At 41.9% G+C, this 23846-nt stretch overlaps 3 protein-coding genes across 4 annotated transcripts in view; 2 read left to right on the forward strand and 1 right to left on the reverse strand.

Moving 5' to 3' along the window:
* Positions 1-5517, reverse strand: part of LOC126371736 (protein yellow) — a 33359-nt gene extending 27842 nt beyond the window's left edge. The window contains exon 1 of the mRNA XM_050017075.1: positions 5427-5517. The gene's annotated coding sequence lies outside the window, so the exon portion shown is untranslated. The remainder of the gene's footprint in view (positions 1-5426) is intronic.
* Positions 5518-10721: 5204 nt separating this feature from the next.
* On the forward strand, positions 10722-18753 carry LOC126371764 (phosphatidylinositol-glycan biosynthesis class X protein). The gene is made up of 5 exons (XM_050017121.1): positions 10722-11005; positions 11532-11679; positions 12622-12776; positions 14051-14207; positions 15711-18753. The coding sequence occupies exons 1-5, from the start codon at positions 10872-10874 to the stop codon at positions 15867-15869; spliced, it is 753 nt and encodes a 250-aa protein (XP_049873078.1). The 5' UTR covers positions 10722-10871; the 3' UTR covers positions 15870-18753.
* A 1199-nt stretch (positions 18754-19952) lies between these two features.
* LOC126371698 (uncharacterized) overlaps positions 19953-23846 on the forward strand; it is a 124225-nt gene continuing 120331 nt past the window's right edge. Inside the window, exon 1 of one of the 2 annotated variants that reach the window (XM_050017002.1) lies at positions 19953-23330. In XM_050017002.1, coding sequence (XP_049872959.1) covers positions 20500-23330 — 2831 coding nt within the window. In that variant the 5' untranslated portion in view covers positions 19953-20499. The remainder of the gene's footprint in view (positions 23331-23846) is intronic. The other variant, XM_050017003.1, reaches the window with a different exon arrangement.

Raw genomic sequence — 23846 nt, forward strand, 5'->3', positions numbered from 1 at the left:
ACAGAAAAAGCTAAAAGATGCATGTCTGCTATCTATGAAATTAGAAGGTTAAACGAAGGAAAATCCTTACAGCGCCATCTACATATATTGTTTTTGAGGAATCGTAGCCTGGAAAGTCCTTCATTGAATATAGTCGTGAGCGTATCTTATATTAAATTACTATCTAAAACATCATTTTTTTAATCCACTTTTCCGTAATCAAGTTACGCCAACCTACCCTGTAAAGCTCCAAGTAGATATATTATCTGTTAATCAAGCATCTACTATTGAACTGGTCGTGTCTGCACGCAGCTAGTGGGTCACGGCGGGCCAGTACACAGCACTGCGCGGGCGCCGATACATCGCGATAATATTGCTTCTACCGCCAAACTTATGAACTTTTACAACACTTTTCTAGAGTAGATTGTTTTGTATGGTACTTAATAGGGAATTCATAAAGAATAAAAACATAAAATAGCATCACGCCTGTACCCCACAGCAGCAAAGCGACACTGCGAGCGACTGCTGCTGCGGCTGCTGTTGTGGGGTGGGCAGAGGTATAGGAGTATATTACACCCACTTGTCGTCAGCTATGTTTTTTTTCTTTAATTCCCATGTAATAGCAGGGGTCGAGCCTATTACCATTCTCCAGGCACAAGTCCGAGAAACCATGTAAATATTAATTATTATTATGATTCAAACATGAAAAAAGTCATAAAGTTGAGTTCAGTGGTTTAAAGCCCAAACCGGCATTCGAACCCGTGATATTACGAAGTAAGTCACGCGTTCAGCGAACAGGACTATCACGAATTCAATCAATATAATCAATGCCTTTCTCCCCTCTTCCCTCCGGCTTGCCTCCTAGACATGGGGACTTTTAGTATGTTAACTAGACATCCTGCGGGCCTAGCACCGTAAGTACGCGACTCTTTCTCGCCGCGACAGAGATCGTCTGTCTCTTTCTGTGCAGTACTGTGAGAGAGTGACGGGAGACGTATGTCGAGGCGAGAAAGAGTCGCGCGCTTACGGTGCTAAGCCCACTGAACACATTTCTGAAAGAATCGCCCTAACCCCTCTCACGCGCTCAAATTCCAAATTCAAATTCAAAAATATTTTTATTCTATAGGTAACATAGTACACTGCATCGTATTTTTTTCATAACGAACGTCTCATCCGCCTATAAGTACTGCAGCTTCTCACAACCTGTGTAACAGACTCCGTGGTCCAGTAGTTGAGCGTTGGGCTCACGATCCGGAGATCCTGGGTTCGAATTCCGATGGGAACATCACAAAAATGACTCTGTAATCCCTAGTTTGGTTAGGACATTACAGGCTGATCACCTGATTGTCCAAGAGTAAGATGACCCATGCTTCAGAACACTACTTACTGATGTTAGTAGTCGTTACATTAGCCATGTCAGAGGCCTTTGGGTAGCTCAATAATAACCAGGGTTGATGAGGTTGGTAACCCACCTGACAACCCACCCGATAGAAGAAGTATTCAATTTACATTCAAGAATATATTCTGTAATTTCATATTAATTGACAAAGAAAATTCCACAATCTACAGAAATACATAACAAAATGAATCATTATAAAACATAATGTTTACACAATTGTATTTGTTCATAAAATAGTTAATGAATGATGCAATGAATCAGACAATAAATCAATTATTGGCACCGAACATTTGTGTAAGCATAAATATTTTTTTTTGTTTTTGTTTTCCCCGAAGGGTAAGGCAAAGGGAACTATGCCCATACAGCCATGTCTGACGTATTTTTTTTCTTGATGATTAATGAAATGATGAAAGGTGATGATGATGAAACCTAAGCCCCCACCCTCGGAGTAGACTGATCCTACTCCGAACCCCAAACGAATTAACTCAAAAGTCCGCATAAACTTTTGAGTTATAAAGCGGCTTCCTGACACGAAGCGAAAATAGGCAGATACACTTTGTTTATTGAATACTCCAATATAATAACACTCGCGAATGTCTTCCGACTAACTTAATGCGATCATTAACCACAAAACACCACTTCGTATTAATTATTTAGATTATTCAATGAAGAAAGCAACTGTCCCGTTCCCGTTTCCCGCCGAAAAGCCTAAGCATAAATAAGTAAGATGTCCAATACATATTATAAGTATTTATGTTTTTACTTTTTTTTCGGGTTATGCACCACTAAATTCAAGTCCATGACTTTGAATCAAGTTTGAATTAATCTTTGGATCATAGATAATCAAGCCCTCCATTTGTACTATTGCTAAATGTTTTATAAAACAAAGTGCAAAAGAGGATATTTTATTTGATTTGATTTCGATAATTGGTATCACGTGGTTTCCAGGATTTATGGCCGGCAGCAGATCAAAATTCTTCCGCATCATACGCATGTATAATATACTGTTATACATGAAATCTGTGTGAAAATGAGGAGCTCGGTGGCGCAGCGGTAAACGCGCTAAGTCTGCGATTGTTGAAGTTAAGAAGCAACATTCGCAAAGGCCGGTCATAGGATGGGTGACCACAAAAAGAAGTTTTCATCTCGAGCTCCTCCGTGCTTCGGAAGGCACGTTGAGCCGTTGGTCCCGGCTGCTTTAGCAGTCGTTAATAACCACCAATCCGCACTGGGCCCGCGTGGTGGTTTAAGGCCCGATCTCCCTATCCATCCATAGGGAAGGCCCGTGCCCCTGCAGTGGGGACGTTAATGGGTTGGTGATGATGATACATGAAATTAGAAGGTTAAACGAACGCAACTCTGAACAGCGCCATCTGTATATTTTTTGGGGAACATAGCCTGAAAAGTCACTCATTATGCTGATGACGTCATCAACCAATAGAGAAGCGACATTATTAGAGTTAGCTGTAAGCAAGATTGTAATAACCAATTAAGCTCTGACATTGAATCTTTTATTCGTATTTAGAATATGCACACTATCACAGTTATTAGGCCGTGACCAAATGATTGTCTCGGTCAGGCCTTGTACTGTAATATATTACAGTCATGTGAGCGTAATTTACATAACCTGTCCAAATAATGCAAAAATAAAGTCGTGACAGACAGGACTCAATAACATCTGAGAATATATCATAACAATCATTATAGCACGTTAACGTCATTTACAAACATTCGTGTTAGATATTCCAATTTGCATGTACCTTACCTACCTACCGAGTTTAATTTGCGAAACTTCAAATGTCAGCGAACTATGTCTCATGTAGTCATATCACTGATCTGTGACCTTAGGTGATTGAGGGACTTTCCACGCTCAACATCACTAATTTAAGAGTCACGCTCTTGTGTCGGTGTAACATTTTCCATGCTACTTTTTTAGGTAAAAATAGAGCAGTGGTTTCCCTCTTGCCTTCTGCCCCGCAGTACTCTCTCTGACGCGAGTGACATGGCGCCCAGAGTAGTACTCCTGAGGCCTGTATCATAAAACTTAGAAATGTAAATTACAAAGACAATTTGATGTACATTGCGGAGTGTGTGATCACAAATAATTTGCAGTTTCAAATTAGCTACGTAATGAACACCAAATTGTCGTTGTAATTTACAATTGTAAGTTTTATGAAACAGGCCCCTGTCCTCTGCCTATGAATAGTACTGACAAGCTACATACCCCTAAAACAATGTAGATGTCGTTGTGCCTATTTTTTCATTGCTCGGGTAGGTGTAGGTACTTTTTGTCAAATAAGATAATGAATGTGACGTGGTTTCAAAGTGTATAAGTACGGGATCCTGCCTTTTCGTCGAAAATTGTTTGGCCGATTATCACTTGCCAACTAACGTTTCGCCTATTTTTCACTTTGACAACTAACGATTGTCAAATTTTTGTATGACAACGTTTCATTTGGTAGAATTGTTGTTAAGCTGATTATTGTAATGACAAAAAACGTTGGGGCATTTATCTTTTGTCAAATTATTCATTAGGCCAGACAACTTTTAGACGAATAACGTTTCATCTGTGTAATAGTTCCCTTTTCGTACATTGGTATAATATAATATCATCATAAACTGCCTATATACGTCCCACTGCTGGGCACAGGCCTCCCCTCAATCAACCGGAGGACGTACATTGGTAAGTTTAGGTAAAATCGAAAGGAATCGGTTAGGTTAGGTTAGTATGCTGATAAACAATCGCTTTTATTCACGCGTGAGTTTATGTATGTATGTATGTTCATGATATAGAATAGTACTCTTTAGCCACATCATGATGTAGTTTCGCCAGATCAATGAACACAAAGCATTCAATATTCTTTATTTGCATTCGACAATATAAGCAACTAAACGCACGATTACTTCATAATTATGGCCAAACGTCGATTGAAATATCATCCAACGTTGACGTTTAAACGATATAGTCAGTTTAAGTTAGCCAAATCATGAAATCCGACCATTTCATAAAATCCACCATCTTAAAATTTCATCCCTTCTCAATCTTCGTCACTAAGTAGGTACATTATTTTTTACACCACATCTTCTCGTTTTTTTGTTTTTCAGACAGTCCATTATTGAAAATGTCATAGTCATAGGCAAGTAAACTTAGGTGCGATTTTTTTTTACACTCATTCCAACAAAAAAGTAGTTTTTAGCCTTTCGTCAAGTTTAAAACGCGCCTTCGCATACCGTCACTACCAAGCCTATAGCGACCCATAGCTTTTGAACATATTCGCCTACTTAATTTACATAGTTATGCAAACCTATGACCAAACGAATGCGGTTGTAATGTAACCAAATAAATCTTGCTTATTCACCTCAATCTCTACTTTTGGCGGCAAAAATATGCAAGCTAATTGAGTACCTAAAGTCAGAGTTGCGTAGTTTTTAATGTGTGCTTTTGGGATTCGAATGGGTACCTATATAAAAGAATCTTGTAAGATTTGAAAGAAGTTAGAACTTATATTAATAAATATAATGTTGTAGAAACTAGGAGCAAGAGAGGAAGGTACCTACCTGATATTTTTTGTTTTAAATTCAACAGAAGGATATTGGATACTCTACAAATTCCTTGACCAGACAAGAGATGTTTTTAATTATTGTTCTGAGAAATCTGGCCAGTAGTAAATTCAAGAATGCATTTATTAATTTCGCGCGATTGTTAATGCTTTTTTAAAGTAGGTATCTATACTACAATAACGGTAGATACAATCCTTGTTGTAGCTGGTAGAGTCGCAAAATAAATGAGAATCCACTCATCATTTACCCTTTTTTTAAGTACTTACTCATCCAGCTCTACACTTTATTGCTAAGCAGTATTATTATGTATTTCTTTTTAAAATAAAACCGCAACGTTTCTACGAAAACGCGCCCACCTAACTGTTCCGAATCGCACAATCCAAAAATCTAATTAGAATTAAGAATTGACATCATAAAACACCTTTCGTCTGCCATCGGTGCCCGCGAAACGAAACAGACTACAAATTGAAAAAGAAAAAATACGAACCTTTTTAAATTCCTCCGATTAGTAAGGCACTGGAAGTGACACGTTTAAGCCTCCAGGTAAACACACGCGACTGAGTTGTACTGTGATCGCTCACTGACTGAGGTAACCGCCAACCGGCTTTTGATTGCCGATTGTACACAGCTCTTACTACGGGAAACTCGCTTTAATAATTAATTTTCGCACTAGTTTTACGAGTAGCTTCATATTTTATGTAAAGCTCCGGAAGTTTGGTCGTTCGAAATTCGAAACTACTTACATAAAAAATGTAAGCATCTACTGATGGTAAAAGTCAATGAACTCATAACGGTCGACGTCGCCGTCGGTCCGTTGCATTATTGAATGGCCTAAGCTAGTAAGTACATTGTAGTCGCCAAGTAGCTAGTAAAGGCTGAAGTTGCGTTAAATGTTTTAGGCAGTTCGTTGGGAGGAAACGGGTTGATGGATAGCAAGTTTTTAAATGTCATTTTCGTAACAGTAACCTGGTTTTATTTACATAATGATAGCAATGTACACTAAAATATGTATAGCATATTAATTAGTAAGTCTGTAGTAAAAAACTTCGGCTCTTAGGGAGTATGCACTTTTAAATGCATCACGATCTACTCCCCTAAAGGCAAGACGCTTGGAAAGTAGAGTAAGTATGGGAGTCAACCCAATTTTTAAATCTTTGATCGCTACCTAAAAGCAGCTGCAGTCGGTAAGAATGAGATTTTATTGGTGTTGTCTATGTTCACTCGTCTCTTCCTCCTCCCGACTCGGCCTCAACAGCATTTTAAGTTGACATTTACGTCCTCAACTGGAGGACGTTACTCACTGGACTCGAGCATAATGCGGGTAATTGCGAGCATATTATACTGCCAACATAATAATACGAAATTAAAGACGTCATCATGCCTTACTGGAGTAAACTCGAGTAAAGGTAAGCACCGTCTAAGATTTGGAGCTGAGTTCGAAAAACACCTTGTGGTCGCCTCAACTGAGAAGGGTGTCGAGGAAGGTTTGAGCGAACATTTTAGAATATGGGTATAAAAAAAATGCATTTATTTCGGTTAGGTACAGTCACGAGTAATATCATGTACCCACTTTAGAACCCTGTCGTATAAATTTGTCAAAAAGTTATTGTGACATGGTATCAAAGTGTAGGTATACATATTAGTACTCGTGACCGTACTCATATTGTAAGATACAATTATGTCACTTTAAAATTAAAAGTTATTACAATAAAAAAATGAAATAAAGTTAAAAATTATTAAAATCAAAACTAAATGTACTTATAAATGTACCTACTTGGTCTTATAAATGCCTGTCTTTTCTTAGCGAGTTCCGCCGCATTTGAGAGTGAGAACCGTGCGAGATGATACCTACTTAAGTATCAGAAGGTTGGGTCGCGTGCAGTGATGCGCCATTCACGGGAGAATTTTCCCAAAGTGGGAATGTTCCCGTTGTAAAAACTCTTTAATAACAAGGATCATTGATTTAACACCATCGTAGATAAGTACAGCGCTTGATACAAAAATGCGGCGAAAACAAGACGTATGTTTTGCTATACAATCGTACACAGCGGTATATACATACATTCAATAAAATCGTGTCAAATTAAGAAAGTACTTACGCATCGTCCTATTAAGTATATTAGCGCGTGGTGCTTCGTATAAGCGTGCCAAATATAAATATTCGGGCACCATGTTACACTCGTCTGGCAACCTGGACACAAACATACAGCATTGGATAGCGGCAGCCTGGCTTAAATGGCGGGAAGTAACTGGTGTAACCTGTGACAAACGTATACCCGTTACGCTCAAAGACTTAGTGTACGGTCACGAGCATTATCATCATCATCAGCCCATTAACGTCCCCACTGCTGGGGCGCGGGCCTTCCCTATGGATGGATAGGGAGATCGGGCCTTAAACCATCACGCGGGCCCAGTGCGGATTGATGGTTATTAACGACTGCTAATGCAGCCGGGACCAACGGCTTAACGTGCCTTCCGAAACACGGAGGAGCTCGAGATGAAAACTTTTTTTTGTGGCCACCCATCCTATGACCGGCCTTTGCGAAAGTTGCTTTACTTCAACAATCGCAGACCGAGCGCGTTAACCGCTGCGCCACCGAGCTCCTCGCGAGCATTAATATGTGTACACTTTGGAACCATGTCGCATTAACTTTTTTGACAAATTGAACTGTAAGTCTCACTAAATGTCAAATAATGTTAGTGCGACGGAGTCCTAAAGTGGGTACATTATAATGGTCATGACTGTACAAGAGCATGATCAGGCCAGTCTTGACGTTTGGTAGTGAAACGTGGGCAGTAATGAAGCGCCAAGTCCAGACCATTCAAGTCGCTGAAATGAAAATGCTTGGTGGATATGCGGATTAACGAGACTCGACAAAATCCGTAACGAATACGTGCGCGGCAGTCTCGGCGTACGCGACATCTCCGAAAAGCTACAAGAGAGCAGGCTTCGTTGGTTTGGGCACGTAAAAAGAAGACCTCCAGATTATGTGGGTAATGGTGCTAATTCCTGTAAATACCCTCTAATTTTATTTTAAGTTACATCTGTCATTTTCTTATCCGCCGAAAAGGAAAGGGACGGGTAATCGACAAGCATAAAATTTATGGAACACACGTCAATTTTAAGCACAAATCTAAACCAACCGTCTAAAAATTTTACATCCGTCAATAACCCGACACAGTTAAGTAGACAGCACGTCAAACGGATTGCATACCAGCGACGTACCTTTTGATTCGCCCGGGTGAATGAATGAATGAATATCATTTACTCATTCTTCCTAAAATTAAGAGCTGTGAATCATCCGTCCCTTTCCTTTTCGACGGATATGAAAATGACGGATATAACTTAAAATAAAATTAGACGGTGTCTGCAGGAATCGGGGCCATTGTTACAGCCAATCTAAACATACCATCTAATCTACAATAAGTTACGTCAAAAAAATATCTCTCGGGGACGTTCCCAAAGTGGGCACAATCCCGGGAACAGCACATTGTTGGTCGCATGCCGATAGGACTAAGGTGACAACGAAATTGTCCTTTTTTATTTGACTGTCCTCATCTTGGTTCAATGCCCGTGAATATTGATGTAAGTACGTAACGGCCCCGATTCCTGCGGACACCTCCTTACTTCATTTCAAATTATACCTGTCTTTTCTTATCCACCGAAAAAGGAAAAGGACGGATGATTAACAATTGTCAATTTAAAAACGAATGAATGACCTATAAAGAGAAGGTGCGTCGTGTCGTATCGGGAGGTGAAGGTTTTGGCGGGAAGAAGAGAGGAATGGCGATTATTCCACCGACAAGAGCGCAGCTCTTAAATAGAGAGAGAGAGAATGACCTATCTGTTACGATAACAGATAAGTAGAGAATAAAAAGTAAAATTAGGTACCTAAAATGGAGGGATTGCATCTCAACGAATACTAATGACCTTATTAAATAGAATGCTACGACTTAGGATATACGACCTAGGGTCTCCAGAAACGAAGAAACCCTACCAGAATAATAATAATAAGATATAAAAAAGACATACAAATAATAATAATATCTTTATTTGTACCATTAAAGCCTTAAATATATGACAATATTTGTTTCAAATTCAAATTCAAAAATATCTTTATTCAGTAGGTAACATAGTTACACTTTGAATCGTCAATTTTTACATAACGAACGTCTCATCCGCCTAAAACTACTGCAGCTGCAGCTTCTCACAACCTGTATAGCCGGGGAAAAGAAGCTGCAAGAAAAACCTCGGCACAGGGCCCTAGACGTTCTTTAAAAAAAAAACATAAAATATTGGTATACAATTGAGTAATTTAGCTGCCTAATATCAGTTCTCAGACAGTTAATCCCATGCATTCATATCTTCTAAATAATCACTAACTTTATAATAACCTTTTTTGTAAAGTTTTTGTTTAGGTAACTACTGTCTTAAAACAGTTGAAAGGCAAATTCTGAATGTCAATGGGAATCTTATTGTAAAAACGTATACATTGCCCCTTAAAAGATTTAGTAATCTTATGTAATCGACTGACTTGTAAAGCAAGTTTATTTTTATTCCTGGTATTGACAATGTTTACATAGCATCACGCCTGTATCCCCAAAGGGGTAGGCAGAGGGGTATAGTATTGAGACCCACTCCTCGCCAGCTATGTTTAAGTCGCCATGTAATAGAGGGTGATCCCATTGCCACTAACCGGGCACAGATTTTGGAAACCACGTGATATCAATGATCGGAACTCAATGGTTTCAAGTCCGAACCGGTATTCGAACCCGTGACACTACAATGTACCTAAATCACGCGTTCTCGGTACGGTCACGAGTACTAATAATATGTATACACTTTGAAACCATGTCACATTAACTTTTTTGACAAATTAAACCGTAAGTCTCATTAAATTTCAAATATGATAGTGCGACAGGGTTCTAAAGTGGGTACTGATATTGCTCATGTGTACACGATTAACACGGATTTTTTACAAGACTCATTTTTATTCGGTATACCTTTTTTAAATTTTATTGCACAAATATTTTTTGCACAAAAAATGTATTATTATTATAAAAAAAACTTAACTAGACCCTTGTAATCCGTAAGAAAGTTCAATCATGGTGACAATAGCATGTTCATCAATGAGTCAAGCAAGTCGAAACCGCAGACTATGCGTCGACATCATCGAATTTGATTATTTCGTAACCAAACCTACTTTGCCGCGCGCCGCTAACGAGAAAAGGAAATGACCTGGTTGTTTAACCATTTATGAACGGCTAATCTTGAATTACTCGTTCTTAGAAGACGTTAGAAAAAGTTTTGAAAATAGTGTTTAAAAATCTCTTTTTAAACGATCTCTCGTTTAACTTTAAAAAAGAGATGATTGCCAACATTCTGGCCTCAAGTGCGAAAAAAATCAAGCAGAAAACCAGATAATGGAAAAAAGTTAAATTTTAATCGTTTTGTCAAATGGTTTTTATAAATATTTGTGAGTTATTTCAGCCAGCTAAGATAATTTACTTTGTTCCATCAAAGAAGATCATTCAAAGAAATTAAAAAAGAAAACGTTATCTCATTTAGAATATTCTAGTATTTTATTCGCAGTCAGTTGTTATATTTTGATTACTTAAATTATTTTAATGCATTCAAAAGCGTCTAGGTGTTAAAACTCGTGTACAATTTTTTATTTAAACTACTACTTTTGTTATGTTTCAAACCTGCCTAAAAAGGCTACTAGGCCAGAGTCGTTAAAACCTTTTCAAAAAAAGTCAAACTGACAAACAGTGTCAAAAACAGCTGAGCGCCGTGAGCGTTCACTAATTTCACTATCGGCTTTTTAGAAAATTCGGAAAACGATGTAATATATGTTTATTCCTGAAAAAAAGCTGTTTCATAGCATTCCAGCTATATACCGTGCTTCCTATTTAATGAACAGTGGGTAAAATGGCGTTATGTAGGTTAATTTTAGTTTTAAACTTGTCTCTCTTGTGCCCTCAGTTTATAAATTGCGCTCTCGTAGATGCTTGTAGTTTTAACGTGAAAGTGAAGCAGATACTTCGCAACGAGGGATTTCACAGGTCAGTTGTGAAATGTACTTTCAGGTATATTAGAAGTATATTTAAAACATAGAATAAAGATTAATGGAGCTAGCATGTGCGTTACGTTTCGTATTATGGATTGGTATAGACCAAGTACTGTCTTTTATTGGAAAGATGCACCACTTACTATTTGCCAAGTTGAAGACACCTAATACGCAAGATTTTTCAGTTGCTCTCCTATAATTTACTATAGTGACTTACCAACACCTTATCTGCTTATTGTCGACAGATAAAAAAAAATATTTTTCAGTTGCAAAAGTCATTAAAGCTATCATCATCATTTATTTAAGAGCCACGCTCTTGTCAGTGTAGCATTCTCCATGCTACTTTTTAGGGAAAATTAGGGCAGTGGTTTCCCAATTGCCTACCTCCCAAAAAAATAAAAATAACATAAATAAAGTTATAGCCTAGGAAAAATAAAGATTTGTTATAGATCTCTTGACAACATGTTTTAACTAAACATTACTTTATTATTTAATTAATACTAAACATGTAAACATTCCAGGAACATAACCTACGGTATAGTGTTCAACGCTGATGATGAGAGGGAGCGGTGGTTGTACCGAGACTGCATCCTAGCACTGGAGCAGATGCTGCCGAGGGGATTGTTTGCCAATCCAGATGAGCTCAGCGACTTGAGGAGGAGTCAGAGGGTAAGGCTACATTTGCTATGTCATTCTATGGTTCTTATGCAATACTACAACACATCCGATTAAGCAAAGTGCAAGAGAAATACAAAGTAGGCAGACCCCTCCATCAGATGGGAATAATAAATGCCAAAAAAGAGAGAGAGAGAGAGAGAGAGAGATACAGAGAGAGATAGTTGAAAATGGAAAAGGAAAAGAGGAAAGAGTAGCCTTTACATAGCCGTGGGATCTTATAGTCTAGATTTTTACAACAAGTAGACCTAAGCACTTTAAAATGGCAAAGCACTTTAAAATAAATAATAATTATGTAATTATAGTGGTACATTTATTATTTCGTCACCTTATAGTGAAAACCACATGAACACTTTTTGAAAAATCACATTCAGATCTGAGTTTTGTTAACGAAATCTCACAATAGATAAGCTAGTTACAATCTACGCAAAATATTGTGGACTCTACTTTTATCTGGGTAACAAATTAATTGTAAAAATACAGGATTTATTGTTGAAAATTACATCAAAATGTGAATTTGAAATTCCACAGTTAATGCTTAATAGGCGTGAGATTATGTATGTAATAGCCGGGACCAACGTTTTAACATGCCCTCATAAGCAAAAAAAAAAAAAAAAAATTGTTACAATAAGTCCATAATAAAGGCTATATCTATCTATCTATCTATATCTATCATAAGCACGGAATCATCTTACTTTTTCGGACAATCAGGTGTTTGACGCCTACAATGACCTTCCCAAACAAAGGACAGTATCACAAAGTATTGTACCCATCGGGAATTGAACCCGGACCTCCAGATTGTGAGCCCACCGCTCTAACCACTAGCATACAGGTTTACACCATTTATATTACAGGCAGTCATTTTATTGTTTTTAATGAATTTAATTTTGAATAAAATAATGTTAATAGAATCAAATTGCACTTTATACATTTCAGTTAAATGCCATACCAAAGAACAAGGTTAACATAGAGATGCCTGCAGAAGACTCGGAGACCAGCAGTGTTTATGTTATTGGAAAGGTCACTGCTAGCAAGGTGTATCTATGGCTGCCTATACACGCTAGATATCATCGCTCCATGGCTGGCGGAGGGTAAGCATTAATTCATCATGTCCCTAGCATAATCCCGTTTCTCATAGGGTCCGCTTCTCTAACCTGAAGATTTGACAGGTCCGGTTTTTTACACAAGCGACTGCCTGTCTAACCTTCCAACTCGCGAAGGGAAAACCAGCCCAATACACGTTAGGTCACATACCTGTGCAAAATGCATTTCTCGGAGATGTGGGTTTCGTCGCGATATTTTCCTTCACCGCTGAGCACGTGATAATCATTTATGATCCAAACACGTGTTCAGGGTAAGCATTCATTCATCAATATTAAAAACAAAAACACCAAACTGAACCACGACGAATGTGTGACGAGACAAACCACTGTAGTTCAACGGCGTATTCAAACATGTACTAGAATAGAGTTAAAACATACACATACATACATACATAAACTCACGCCCGTAATCCCTAATGGGGTGGGCAGAGCCACAAGTAATCAAAGACAACTTGCAGCCACTGTTGATACGATGTCATAAGCTGGATATGATGAACCTTATGGAGTTAAAACATAAGCATCACATAATATATAAGCTCGCGACTATATCCCAATTGGGTTAGTCAGAGGCACATCCATCGCAAGATGATCTAAGTACCAACACCTCACTGAACTTTCTGTTAGACCAACGTGATAGGTGGTCAGTCGTATCGCCGTCTATAATGCTCGAGTCAGCTGTGTTAGTGAAAACTGCTAGCTGAATTACTCGTTGGTTAATAATGACCAATTATTTATTTATTTAAATGTACACACAACAGGTAACAATCATGAAAGAAAAAAAAAGATTACAGATGTGGGTAATAACTAGATTGAAACCCAAAACGTGTATACACGGCATGGTACACGCTGTGGGACTGTCGAGGACTTATGCATTTTTGGTGGAGTGTGACCGTAATAAAGAGAGTAGAAGGAAATTATTCCACCAAACTCCACATGGAAGAGAGATTGGGTGCCTATTGGCAGATCCAATATCCGTAGCGGCAAGGCTTGTATATAAATACTGTACTGTGTCTCTTAGGAATAACAATCCCTGAACCGCACGCACGTATTCTTTTGTAAAGTGAAGACTTGATCATCATTAAACGCTCTAAACTATGAGGCTGAAACCACCAAGAGTGCCTCAAGCCTCGAAAAAAATTAGATAAAAAAAACTCATTGGTGCAAGTCCGGTACTGGGTTCGAACTGGATCTCATCACAGTAACTAGAATAAGGTTTTAATGTAAATAAATATTAATAAAAACAATATGGCCGCTCATTTCAGCATGGTGCGAAACGAGATCCCCCAGCCAGTGCTATACCTGCGCTGTCCTGATCAGCGACTGGCCGCGTGCGACCAGCACGTGTCCCCAGCCGTCACGTTCCTTTGCAACGGCAGCTCGCGGGAGAAATGCAGTTGGAAGGAGATACCTTACACCATGGTGAGATACCAGATACCTTAACATCGTAACGCCGTGATTTCTTGACACATCTGGGGGATTAAAATGGCCACATCGAAGCAATTCATCTAAGAAAGCAATAATTAAAACACATAATAACGGGTTCTTACCGCGTTTAAATCAGGGATATGAGACTCCCAATATTTCGACACTGTTGCAAGTGCCATGATCACGGGACGACTGACTGAATATGATAATGACCGCGATAAACCTAAACCAATGTAAGAAAGCCATTTTGCCATTTGACATTTGCGCATATAAAAGTAAGTGCGAAAAGCAAACAAATGTCAAATAGCAATATTGCTTTCTTAGATGAATTGCTTCGATGTGGCAATTTTAACCCCCTGTTCACTATTTTGGGTTTTTTTTAAATTTTCTAATGCATCGGGGCGTTATAAACAAAAAGTCGCTTTTATAAGCACTTGTTATTTATTAAATTGATAGAAAATAGTCACAAAACATATCACACGTATTGACGCTATGGAGGTTGAGCGAACAGAGAGAGAATGAAGAAAAGAATAATTCATTCTTTCATAGTATGAATACCCGTGAATGAATACTAAACAACAACAACTAAACAACCCCCAACGGCCCCGATTCCTGCAGACTTCTCCTAATTTTAAGTTATACCCGTCATTTTCTTATCCGCTGAAAAGGAAAGAGACGGATGATTGACAACTGTTCATTTTAAAATGAATGAGTGAATGAATGAATAACGCGGGCGAATGAAATAGGCGTCGCTGATATGCAACCCGTTTGACGAAACGAAGCACGGAATCAAGAATTTACCGAGAAAGTAAAAACTTTTTTAAGACAATCGGGTGATTCAAGAGTGCAATGTCTTTATCAAACAAAGGACAATTTCACTAAACAGTCTCAAGGGTAGTCACTGTAGTCCTGCGGTGCACTGGATTGCTTCTCTAACATGGACCGCCGGTTCGAACCCCGGTGCTGGACTTGCACCAATTATCTCAAGTGCAGTGCAGTTTAACGACCTCTGTGGTCCAGTGGTTGAGCGTTGGGCTCGCGATCCGGAGGTCCCGGGTTTGAATCCCGGTGGGGACATATCACAAAAATCACACCCTAGTTCGGTTAGGACATTACAGGCCGATCACCTGATTGTCCGTAAGTAAGATGATCCGTGATTCGGAAGGAACGTTAAGCCGTTGGTCCCGGTTACTACTTACTGATGTAAGTGAGTAATCGTTACATGAGCCATGTCAGGGGCCTTTGGCGGCTCAATAATAACTTTGACACCAAGGTTGCTGAGGTTGGTAATCAACCTCACACAAAGTGAAGAACTAACACAGTTGGCTCGACCATTATAGACGGCGATACGGCTTACAATATCACGTTGGTCTGACAGAAAGCTCGGTTAGGTGCGGGTGCTTAGTTCATCTTGCGATGAATATACCTCTGACTACCCCAATAGGATATAGTCGTGAGCTTATGTTAATGTTTAAAGCGATATTTGTTCCTTTCCAGATGACAGCTACCCCGGTATGGGAGATCCCTGTGGGCAACATGGATCACTACTACATAGTGGCTCTCTGCACCGCCTCAGTCATCGTAGCAGGCTCCTTCTACTTACTGAAGGCCATACACGAGTATAAAACGGCCGATAAGAAAAAGAAACAGTATTGAAAATATCCAATCTTGTATTTTATAGAATAGAATAGATATTAAGCCGTCCCGCTCAAGGTTGCAGACTCCTAGGGACGGCTCCATCGATTTTCTCTGGGTTGCATCTGGAACTACGAGGCTGCGTAAATGTACCGCTATTTTGTTGCGTAGCTGCCTTATTTTTCGCGCCCATTTCTTATTACATATATATGGTCACGAGCATTAATATGTATACACTTTGGTACCATGTCACATTAACTTTTTTTGATAAATTGAACTGTAAGTCTCACTAAATGTCAAATATGTTAGTGCGACAAAGTCCTAAAGTGGGTACATTATATTGCTCATGAGCATGACTGTACATACATAAGAAGCCGTGGTAGCCCAGTTGGTAGAACGCTTGCCTCTCACTTTGAGAACGCAGGTTCGAATCCAGCACAAGCCTAAACCAATGATTGTCGAATTTGTTTTCGAATTCATGTTTGGATCATAAATGATTATCACGTGCTCAGCGGTGAAGGAAAACACCGTGAGAACCCACATTCCCCAAAATGCATTAACCTAATATTAGGCTGGTTTTCCCTTCGCGGGTTGGAAGGTCAGACAGGCAGTCGCTTCTGTATAAAACCGGACCTGTCAAATCTTCAGGTTAGGTAAGCGGAACCCTTGAAAACAGAATAACGCTAGAGAGATAATTATTTTTTTAAAGTGCCTTTTATCGTTTCATTTCTTTGGCATGTAAGTACGCCACCATACCACTACTTACTAAGTATTGTAGTACTAGGGGAAGAAAATTTTGCCCGTAGCACAGTCAGAAAGTCAGAAGCAAATAGTTAGAATAGAATAGAATAGAAATAGTTTATTATGAAAGGACGCCACACACAAAAAGAAAGACAACAATATCATATCTTATTTCCACTAAAACAATTACAAAAAAGCAAGAAGGATGTTAGTCGAAATGATCATAAGGTGGTGGTGGACGTCCTGAGATAAAAGGGCCTCACTCAGCACAAGTCGCGGCGCGAACCACGACGCTGATATTATGTGGACCCTATTGGGTGACGCACGAACATCGCGTTCCATAAACATGTGTTAATGGTGTAAATACCTTATAATATAATACCAAATTAGTTAGTGACAGTCGCGGTATACATATAGTTAGGAACATCCAGAATGTTCAATAATTACGGACGATCAAGGTGGACGTATAGATAGTAACACTCTAAGTGACCAACAGCTTCCGTGGTCTAGTGATTAGAGCGTTATGCTCACGATCTGGAGGTCCGGGTTCGATTCCCGATGGGGACATTGTCGAAATCACTTTGTGAGACTGTCCTTTGTTTGGTAAGGACTTTTCAGGCTTGAATCACCTGATTGTCCGTAAAAGCAAGATGATTCCGTGCTTCGGAGAGCACGTTAAGCCATTGGTCCCGGCTATTAGCCGTTAAAACACCTCCACCAACCCGCATTGGAGCAGCGTGGTGGAGTATGCTCCATACCCCCTCCGGTTGATTGAGGGGAGGCCTGTGCCCAGCAGTGGGACGTATACATATAGGCTGTTTATGTAAACAGAATGTAGTAATTCTTTTTTGATTATTAAAAAAAAAATTGTTTATTCGAAAGTCAACGAAAAAATAGGAGAAATAAATACATACAGTTTGATAAAAAATATGCAAGGCTATTAAAGCAATTAAACAGAGGACAGATCAGCGTTGAACACTTTTTGAAAAAAACTATATACCTGCAGCTCCTTCTTTAGAATGCCATTACGACGCTTACACTGTCAAATAGAAAAAAAAAGTTCAATTAGGTCGTCGTAAATATGACAACACTTACTACGCCAATGGTATCTAAGCAGTCAAGATGTAGGTACAAAAATATGTGGACGATTAGACTGTTGCCAACTTTTTTTGGTGACTTTGAGTGTTAGTATCTATACGGCCACCTTGAACGTCCCTAATTATTGGTCGTTCTGAATGTTGCTAAATATATATGTACACTTTGACTGTCACTAAATATTTACTTCTGACTGTACTACTGGTAGTACCCAGTGGTGGTTTTTTACACTGGTAGTACCCAGTGGTGGTTTTTTAGTAGTAGTTTTAAACGACCATACCATACCTACTTAAAATACTTGCCCGTAAAATTACATATTTTTTCTCGTATTTCATAGATTTCTGATAACCCTTACTGTTTTAACCGACTTCACAAAAAGAAAGTTATCAAGGCAGTAGACTAGTTTTCAAAGTAGCATAGAAATGCTGCACCGACAAGAGCGTGGCTCTTAAATTGATGATGATGAGTCTAGTTTTTAGTCTCTATTAAAACTTTTGAAGTTCATGAAGTACTTATTAATGTATTAAATACAGTTAGCGAAGGATTGTCATGGATGCTTATAAGATTGGCGAGAACAACGAAAGAAGTTAAAGGTGTATAATAAAACGCAATTTTTGCATTTATTAGTTTTAAGTAGGTTAGAAATGGCGCCAATATAGTTTTATTTTTTAATTAATTACCTAACTGTCAAAATTGACGTTTGACGAAAAAATGCACATAACACATTAAAAAAACAATATATTTTTCCGTCGCTTGCTATCACTTCGACAAACTATAAACGCGTGGCTTAAAAAAATATTTCCTTAAATAATGAAGCTCTGCCATTAACTGTCATAGTAAAAACAAAAAAATGAAGTAATCCATATTCAAATCTGTATATTATCTTCTATAGCCATACAAAATACCGCCAAACGTCAATTTTTATTTTAAATGTTGAACTTCTAGTGCTAGTCTTAAAGGGTTTATTTTTAATAATTGTTATGTTGCCTATTTTTAAACAATGAACAAAGAGGTATATATTATTTTATTAAGTTCGTCGTGATTATAAATAAAGTTTTATACAAAAATATTTACAGATTTTTAATCAAACAAAGTAACTAGCGCCATCTATTGACGATATGGAGAAGTTTTAACTGGTGAGCTTACGTGCTTTTGGACAACCTCTTCGTTTACCGAGAGCTTTATAAAGTAGGTACCATTAAAGCAATGCAAATGGACAATTCATACAAAATAATAATATAAATAATTAGAAAATTACCGAACAAATTATATTTTGGCAAAAAAAATATATTTTCTGAACTGTTCTCGTAATATACCTATTTAGTTTACCATATGACAGCGCCATCTATAAGTTTTCTCTAGAAGTAATGACAGTGAAAGTTTTTCTCTCGTGGGTGCATCTCGCTACTGTAATCTTAGATGCTTCTTTATTGATCCGGCTAATATTTGAATTGTGAATAAATATTTGTGACTCCCTCTGTGTGTAGGCATTTTTGTTATTTTCGATATCCAATGTAAACATACTAACAGACAATTGTGCGACAGGGGAAATTCTTTCATATAGACTGGTTGTTTGTCATCGTAGGCGTATCCTGTTTTGATTCCCATTCCCTCTGTAATGAAACCCTTTGATGTGCGACGGGTATCGTTATGCACGGTGAGCTCGTCGCGTTATTAGTGTGTCTGGCTCGCCGGACCGTGAACCGGCGGCGGTCCGTCACCCCGCGCCGATAATGACGATATGATAGAGCATCGCGGGCCACGTTAGGTCTAGAAAATGGCATACATCTCTCTAGAACTCCTTCGAGCCGAGGCCGCAGCGGGGTCGGCAGGAACGGGAAGCCCGCCCGGCGAGGGCACCGGGCGAACGGCCGCGCGAACTCACGCGAACGCCTCAGATATGGATTTAAGATTAACGAGGCCACGGGCGCGCGGCCGCGGGGCTCGGGGCGGTGTTTACATGCGGGCGCAGGGGGCCGCGGGTGCGGCGAGGCGGGGCGCCGGGGATCGATGCTGGGCGGGGCCGCGGGGCGCGGGGGCGGGGCGGGCCGCGGCGGGCCGCGCCAGTCCGCCTCGAGGCCGCGTCCGCGCGGTCGTGGCCTGTCGCAGTGCCGGAGTGCGGCGCGCCGGAGTGTGTGAGCGGGCGCAGTGCGGCGGCGGCGAGCCTCGCGCCGCCCGCGCGCGCGCCGATGGCCCCCGCGCCCATGGCCCCCGCGCCCGCGCCGAAGGCCCCCGCGCCCGCAGCGCGCCGCCGCCGCCCGCCGCGGCCGCCCCGCGCCGCGCGCGCAGCCTGCCCGGCCGGGGGCCCGTGCCGCGCCTGCGACCCGTGTTCCTGTGGGCCCGTCAGCGAGACGGCACCGTGCAAGAGGTCCGCTGCGAGGACTACGACCCTCGAAATCGTATTCGAATAGCGCGCACCGCGAACGGTTGGCGAGTTATCCCGCGTACCGAGATCTACAACTCTATCCGTGTGCCCCCGCCGCCGCCGCGCGAGCGCCGAGAGCGGCGCCGGCGCCGACGAGCCGGCGAGTGCAAACGCCGCCGCTCCGAGCGAAGTAGCTGGACGGCCCCCGACCTGGAGAGCCACATTCCTTCCCACACGATCGCCGTGCGGCGGGCGACGTCGGAGCGGGCGGACTCCCCGCCCGTGGCGACGTCGCCCCCGGCGGCGCCCGCGGAGCCCACGCCGCTGGACAACCTGCTGGCGGTCGCCGAGCTCGAGTTCAACCAGCAGCGCGGCTCCGACCTCCTCGAGCTCGACGCTACGGACGCGCAGTACGCGTTCCTGCCGGCGGAGGAGGTCGCAAGGGACGTCATGTCCTTCGAGCTCGGGGACCCGAAGCCCCCCGACGAGATGTTCTTCGAGAAGACTCACTCCGCGGGCGACCGGCCGGAGGAGACCGGCTTCCAGAACGATATAAGTGCACATAAGGATCTGTTTGAGACTATCAGTGAGGCACACTACCTGCCGGAGCTCGGCGGGCCGCACGACGAAGCCCTGCTCGAGTCCCTCGTGGAGAAGGGCTGCGAGGACAACCAGATCCTGGGACAGGCCCTGGACAAGCTGGCGCACCTGGTGCACGGCGCCGACTACGCCGAGGAGGAGGACGACATGTTGCTGGGCGGAGCGCCCGTGGCCGATATCATCGACCGTCTCGAGCAGTCGCTGGAGTCACCGGGCCGCAGCAGCATGACGGCGGCGCAAGGGCTGCTGCACCTGCACCACATAGCCGACCACCTGCCACCCCCCGAACACCAACAGACCGTCGATCAGACATACATTCAGGATGAAGTGTTCGCGGAGCAGGCGCCCGCCGACTGTGAGATGGAAAGTATGAACTCTAACGTTCTTCCTAATGCGGAAACGAACGAAGTTAACCACATAGATTACGATAGTAGTGCCGAGAAGAGGCTAGAGAACGACGTCGCGGCCGCCGACGCGTTGTATACTGAACCTGTACCTGATACTCACGACACTTACAATAGTACATTCGAGGAGCAACACCCTCAGCCGTTACCCGATCAGAGTGAAATGCCGATACCGAATGAAGAGCCCAGTAAAAACATCAGTGATGTAGTCTCTGAAATCGGTGATATCAAAGAGGATATACAAAACGAGAGTAATGACGAAGAAATGGCACCTTTAGAACCGAAACTTTCACCCGCTAGTGAAGAACCTACAGACTTGAGTTTAAAGCACATAGATGATACTGAGACGCCTGAATTAGCGGCGAGTGTGGGCGAAATGACAAACGCGATGGAGGATAATATATCTGAAAAAAGCGACGAACAACCTAAAGATCTGAGTGTGCACAGACGTCTGCCGACCCCGCATGCGTCGCCGCGGCGAACGGACGTGCCGCGCGCCCCGTCGAGGGAGTCGGACGCGATGCAGTCGCCACAGCCGAGTGGCATTCCCGCGGTGCCCTCCTCGCCGGAGATATTCACCATGCCACCAACCAAGAGCAAACAGACTCTCTTCCTAGAGACTCTCCTATCTTCGCCTTCGCCCAAAATGTACACGTCCGAAGTAACCATCACTAAACAGCAATGTGAACCTCTAAATTTAGGTAAACATAGAAAATCTGCGAGTCCAACCGTAACGAGCTGTTCGGACGAAATAAGAAAATTAAATAAAGAGTTCGGTGAGCCTCAAGAGAAAAAGGTGAAACGAGAAGACGAAATCAAAATAACCAAAGTTTTTGGCAAAATGGACGATCATGTAACGGATTCTAAGAAGAAGATTGAAAAATCGAAATCAAGTGATGAATTTAGTCCATTGAGGCAATTACAAATATTGAAAACGAGCCCAGATTTTAACATTCCAGATCCTTTACTAGTCCCTAGAGACAAAATAGGTGTTATACTCGCAAACCCAGTTAGAGAGATACCGGCGTTGTATATACAGAGGCCTGAGTTAAGACTGCCCGAAGCGTTTGCGTTCCCGCGCGTACTACATGACCCCGATATAATTGTGATATCATTATCGCAGTTCGAAGAAATCCTAGAGAAGCCGGAACTTTGGAGGCATATATTATATCCTAAACCTACGGCGAAACAGTCGGCAAGCTCGTCGAGTTCGGAACAACCGAGTACCAGTACGAGCACGAGCGGCACGCAACAAGCGGAGACGACGTCCACCACCGTAGCGTCGTCATCCACCGGCCAGCCCAGACCGATACCGTCGATGGATGCTCTCGCCGGAGAAATAGACGCAGCGACGACGGCCGCCATCAACCAGATGCTGTTCCTTCCTTATCTCAGCCAATTAGAAGCTATGGCATGTGCGCAAAGCGACTTCTTAAAAGCTTACGCGAACGGCGGCGGGGGAGGCAGCGGGAACGGTCCCAACTACCCCGACTTATCTCAGATGTTCAACCCGAATATGCGGTTCATGGGCCCAGGTGGGTTCCCTATGATGCCTCCGATGAATTACGACAGCCAGTTACAGTTCGCCATGTGGCAGGAGGCGATGATGAATCAGGCGAACGCGCAGGCAAACGTCTCCGCGTCCCAGCGCCCTAAACCTAATAGCGCCCTAGAAGCTCAAATGAAAGAGATAGCGTCAAAATCTAGCGACGTGCAAAACCCTTATGTGCATTCCACTAAAAACCACCAAAACAAACAACATTCCGCGGCGCGAACGAGTCCCATAGCGCACAATTACAACAATAACCAGCGGTCGATGACTCCGTTCCTGCAGGGCATGTACCCGGGTATGAACCCGAACATCCGGCCGAATATGGCGCTGCCGGGGCTGCAGATACCGTACTTCAACCCTAATTTGATGGGGGCGAGTCAGCGGTCGCCGCGGACGGGGCAGCAGAAGAGTCCGACGTCGCCGTACTTTCCAAACAATAATTACCTGCAGTCGGTGAAGCAGACGGAGGGTCAGCACCAGCGGAGTAGCAGTACGAGCTCGCAAGAGTCTCCGCGGCCGCGGATCAGTGTGAAGTCGCTGCAGAACCTGTTGGAGCCGTCGGCGGCGGCGGCGTCGGGCGGTCGGCGCGGGGGCGCGGCGGCGGCGCCGACCCGGCGGCGCGACGAGCCCGAGGTCGGCAGCACCACGCCAGGGGAGCCGCCGCTGTTGCCGCCGAACCCGCACGACCCCTCATCCTTCCATTTATGGCATCCGCTATTTGGCAAGTAAGTTGCATGTTTATTCAACGTAATAAAGCCATTTCGATTTCAGTTTACGGATATTTCAGCTATGTTTACCAGATGTAGTCCAGGCGAACGGAAATGGCGTAGATTTTACTATGTTGCCCATAGGTACCTATACTCTTAGAAACGACATCGGTTGGTACCTACAGAAAACAATGATTTACAACTAACTGATATAATTTTACCTAATATAACTTTCATACAAATAATAATTTCATAGAAAAAATGTACATATTTATTGTTAGAGGAGGCAATATAAAAACAGGATGAGGCAAAAATGCACAGTAACAATAAAATAACATATTTAAATTAAATAAAACTTACACATAATACCATATAAGTAGGTAAACGTCTAAGTTACGTATAAGTACTGTCGTTTTCATGTTATTAATTATGAGCTTAACGATTTATCAGAACATTTTTAAAAGAAATATCACAAACAAGAGCAAAAATTATCAATATTTAAATATGTATTTAAAAACGAACCTACGAAATTAT

This window comes from Pectinophora gossypiella, chromosome 13 (assembly GCF_024362695.1).
Source record: "Pectinophora gossypiella chromosome 13, ilPecGoss1.1, whole genome shotgun sequence".
NCBI classification, from domain to species: domain Eukaryota; kingdom Metazoa; phylum Arthropoda; class Insecta; order Lepidoptera; family Gelechiidae; genus Pectinophora; species Pectinophora gossypiella.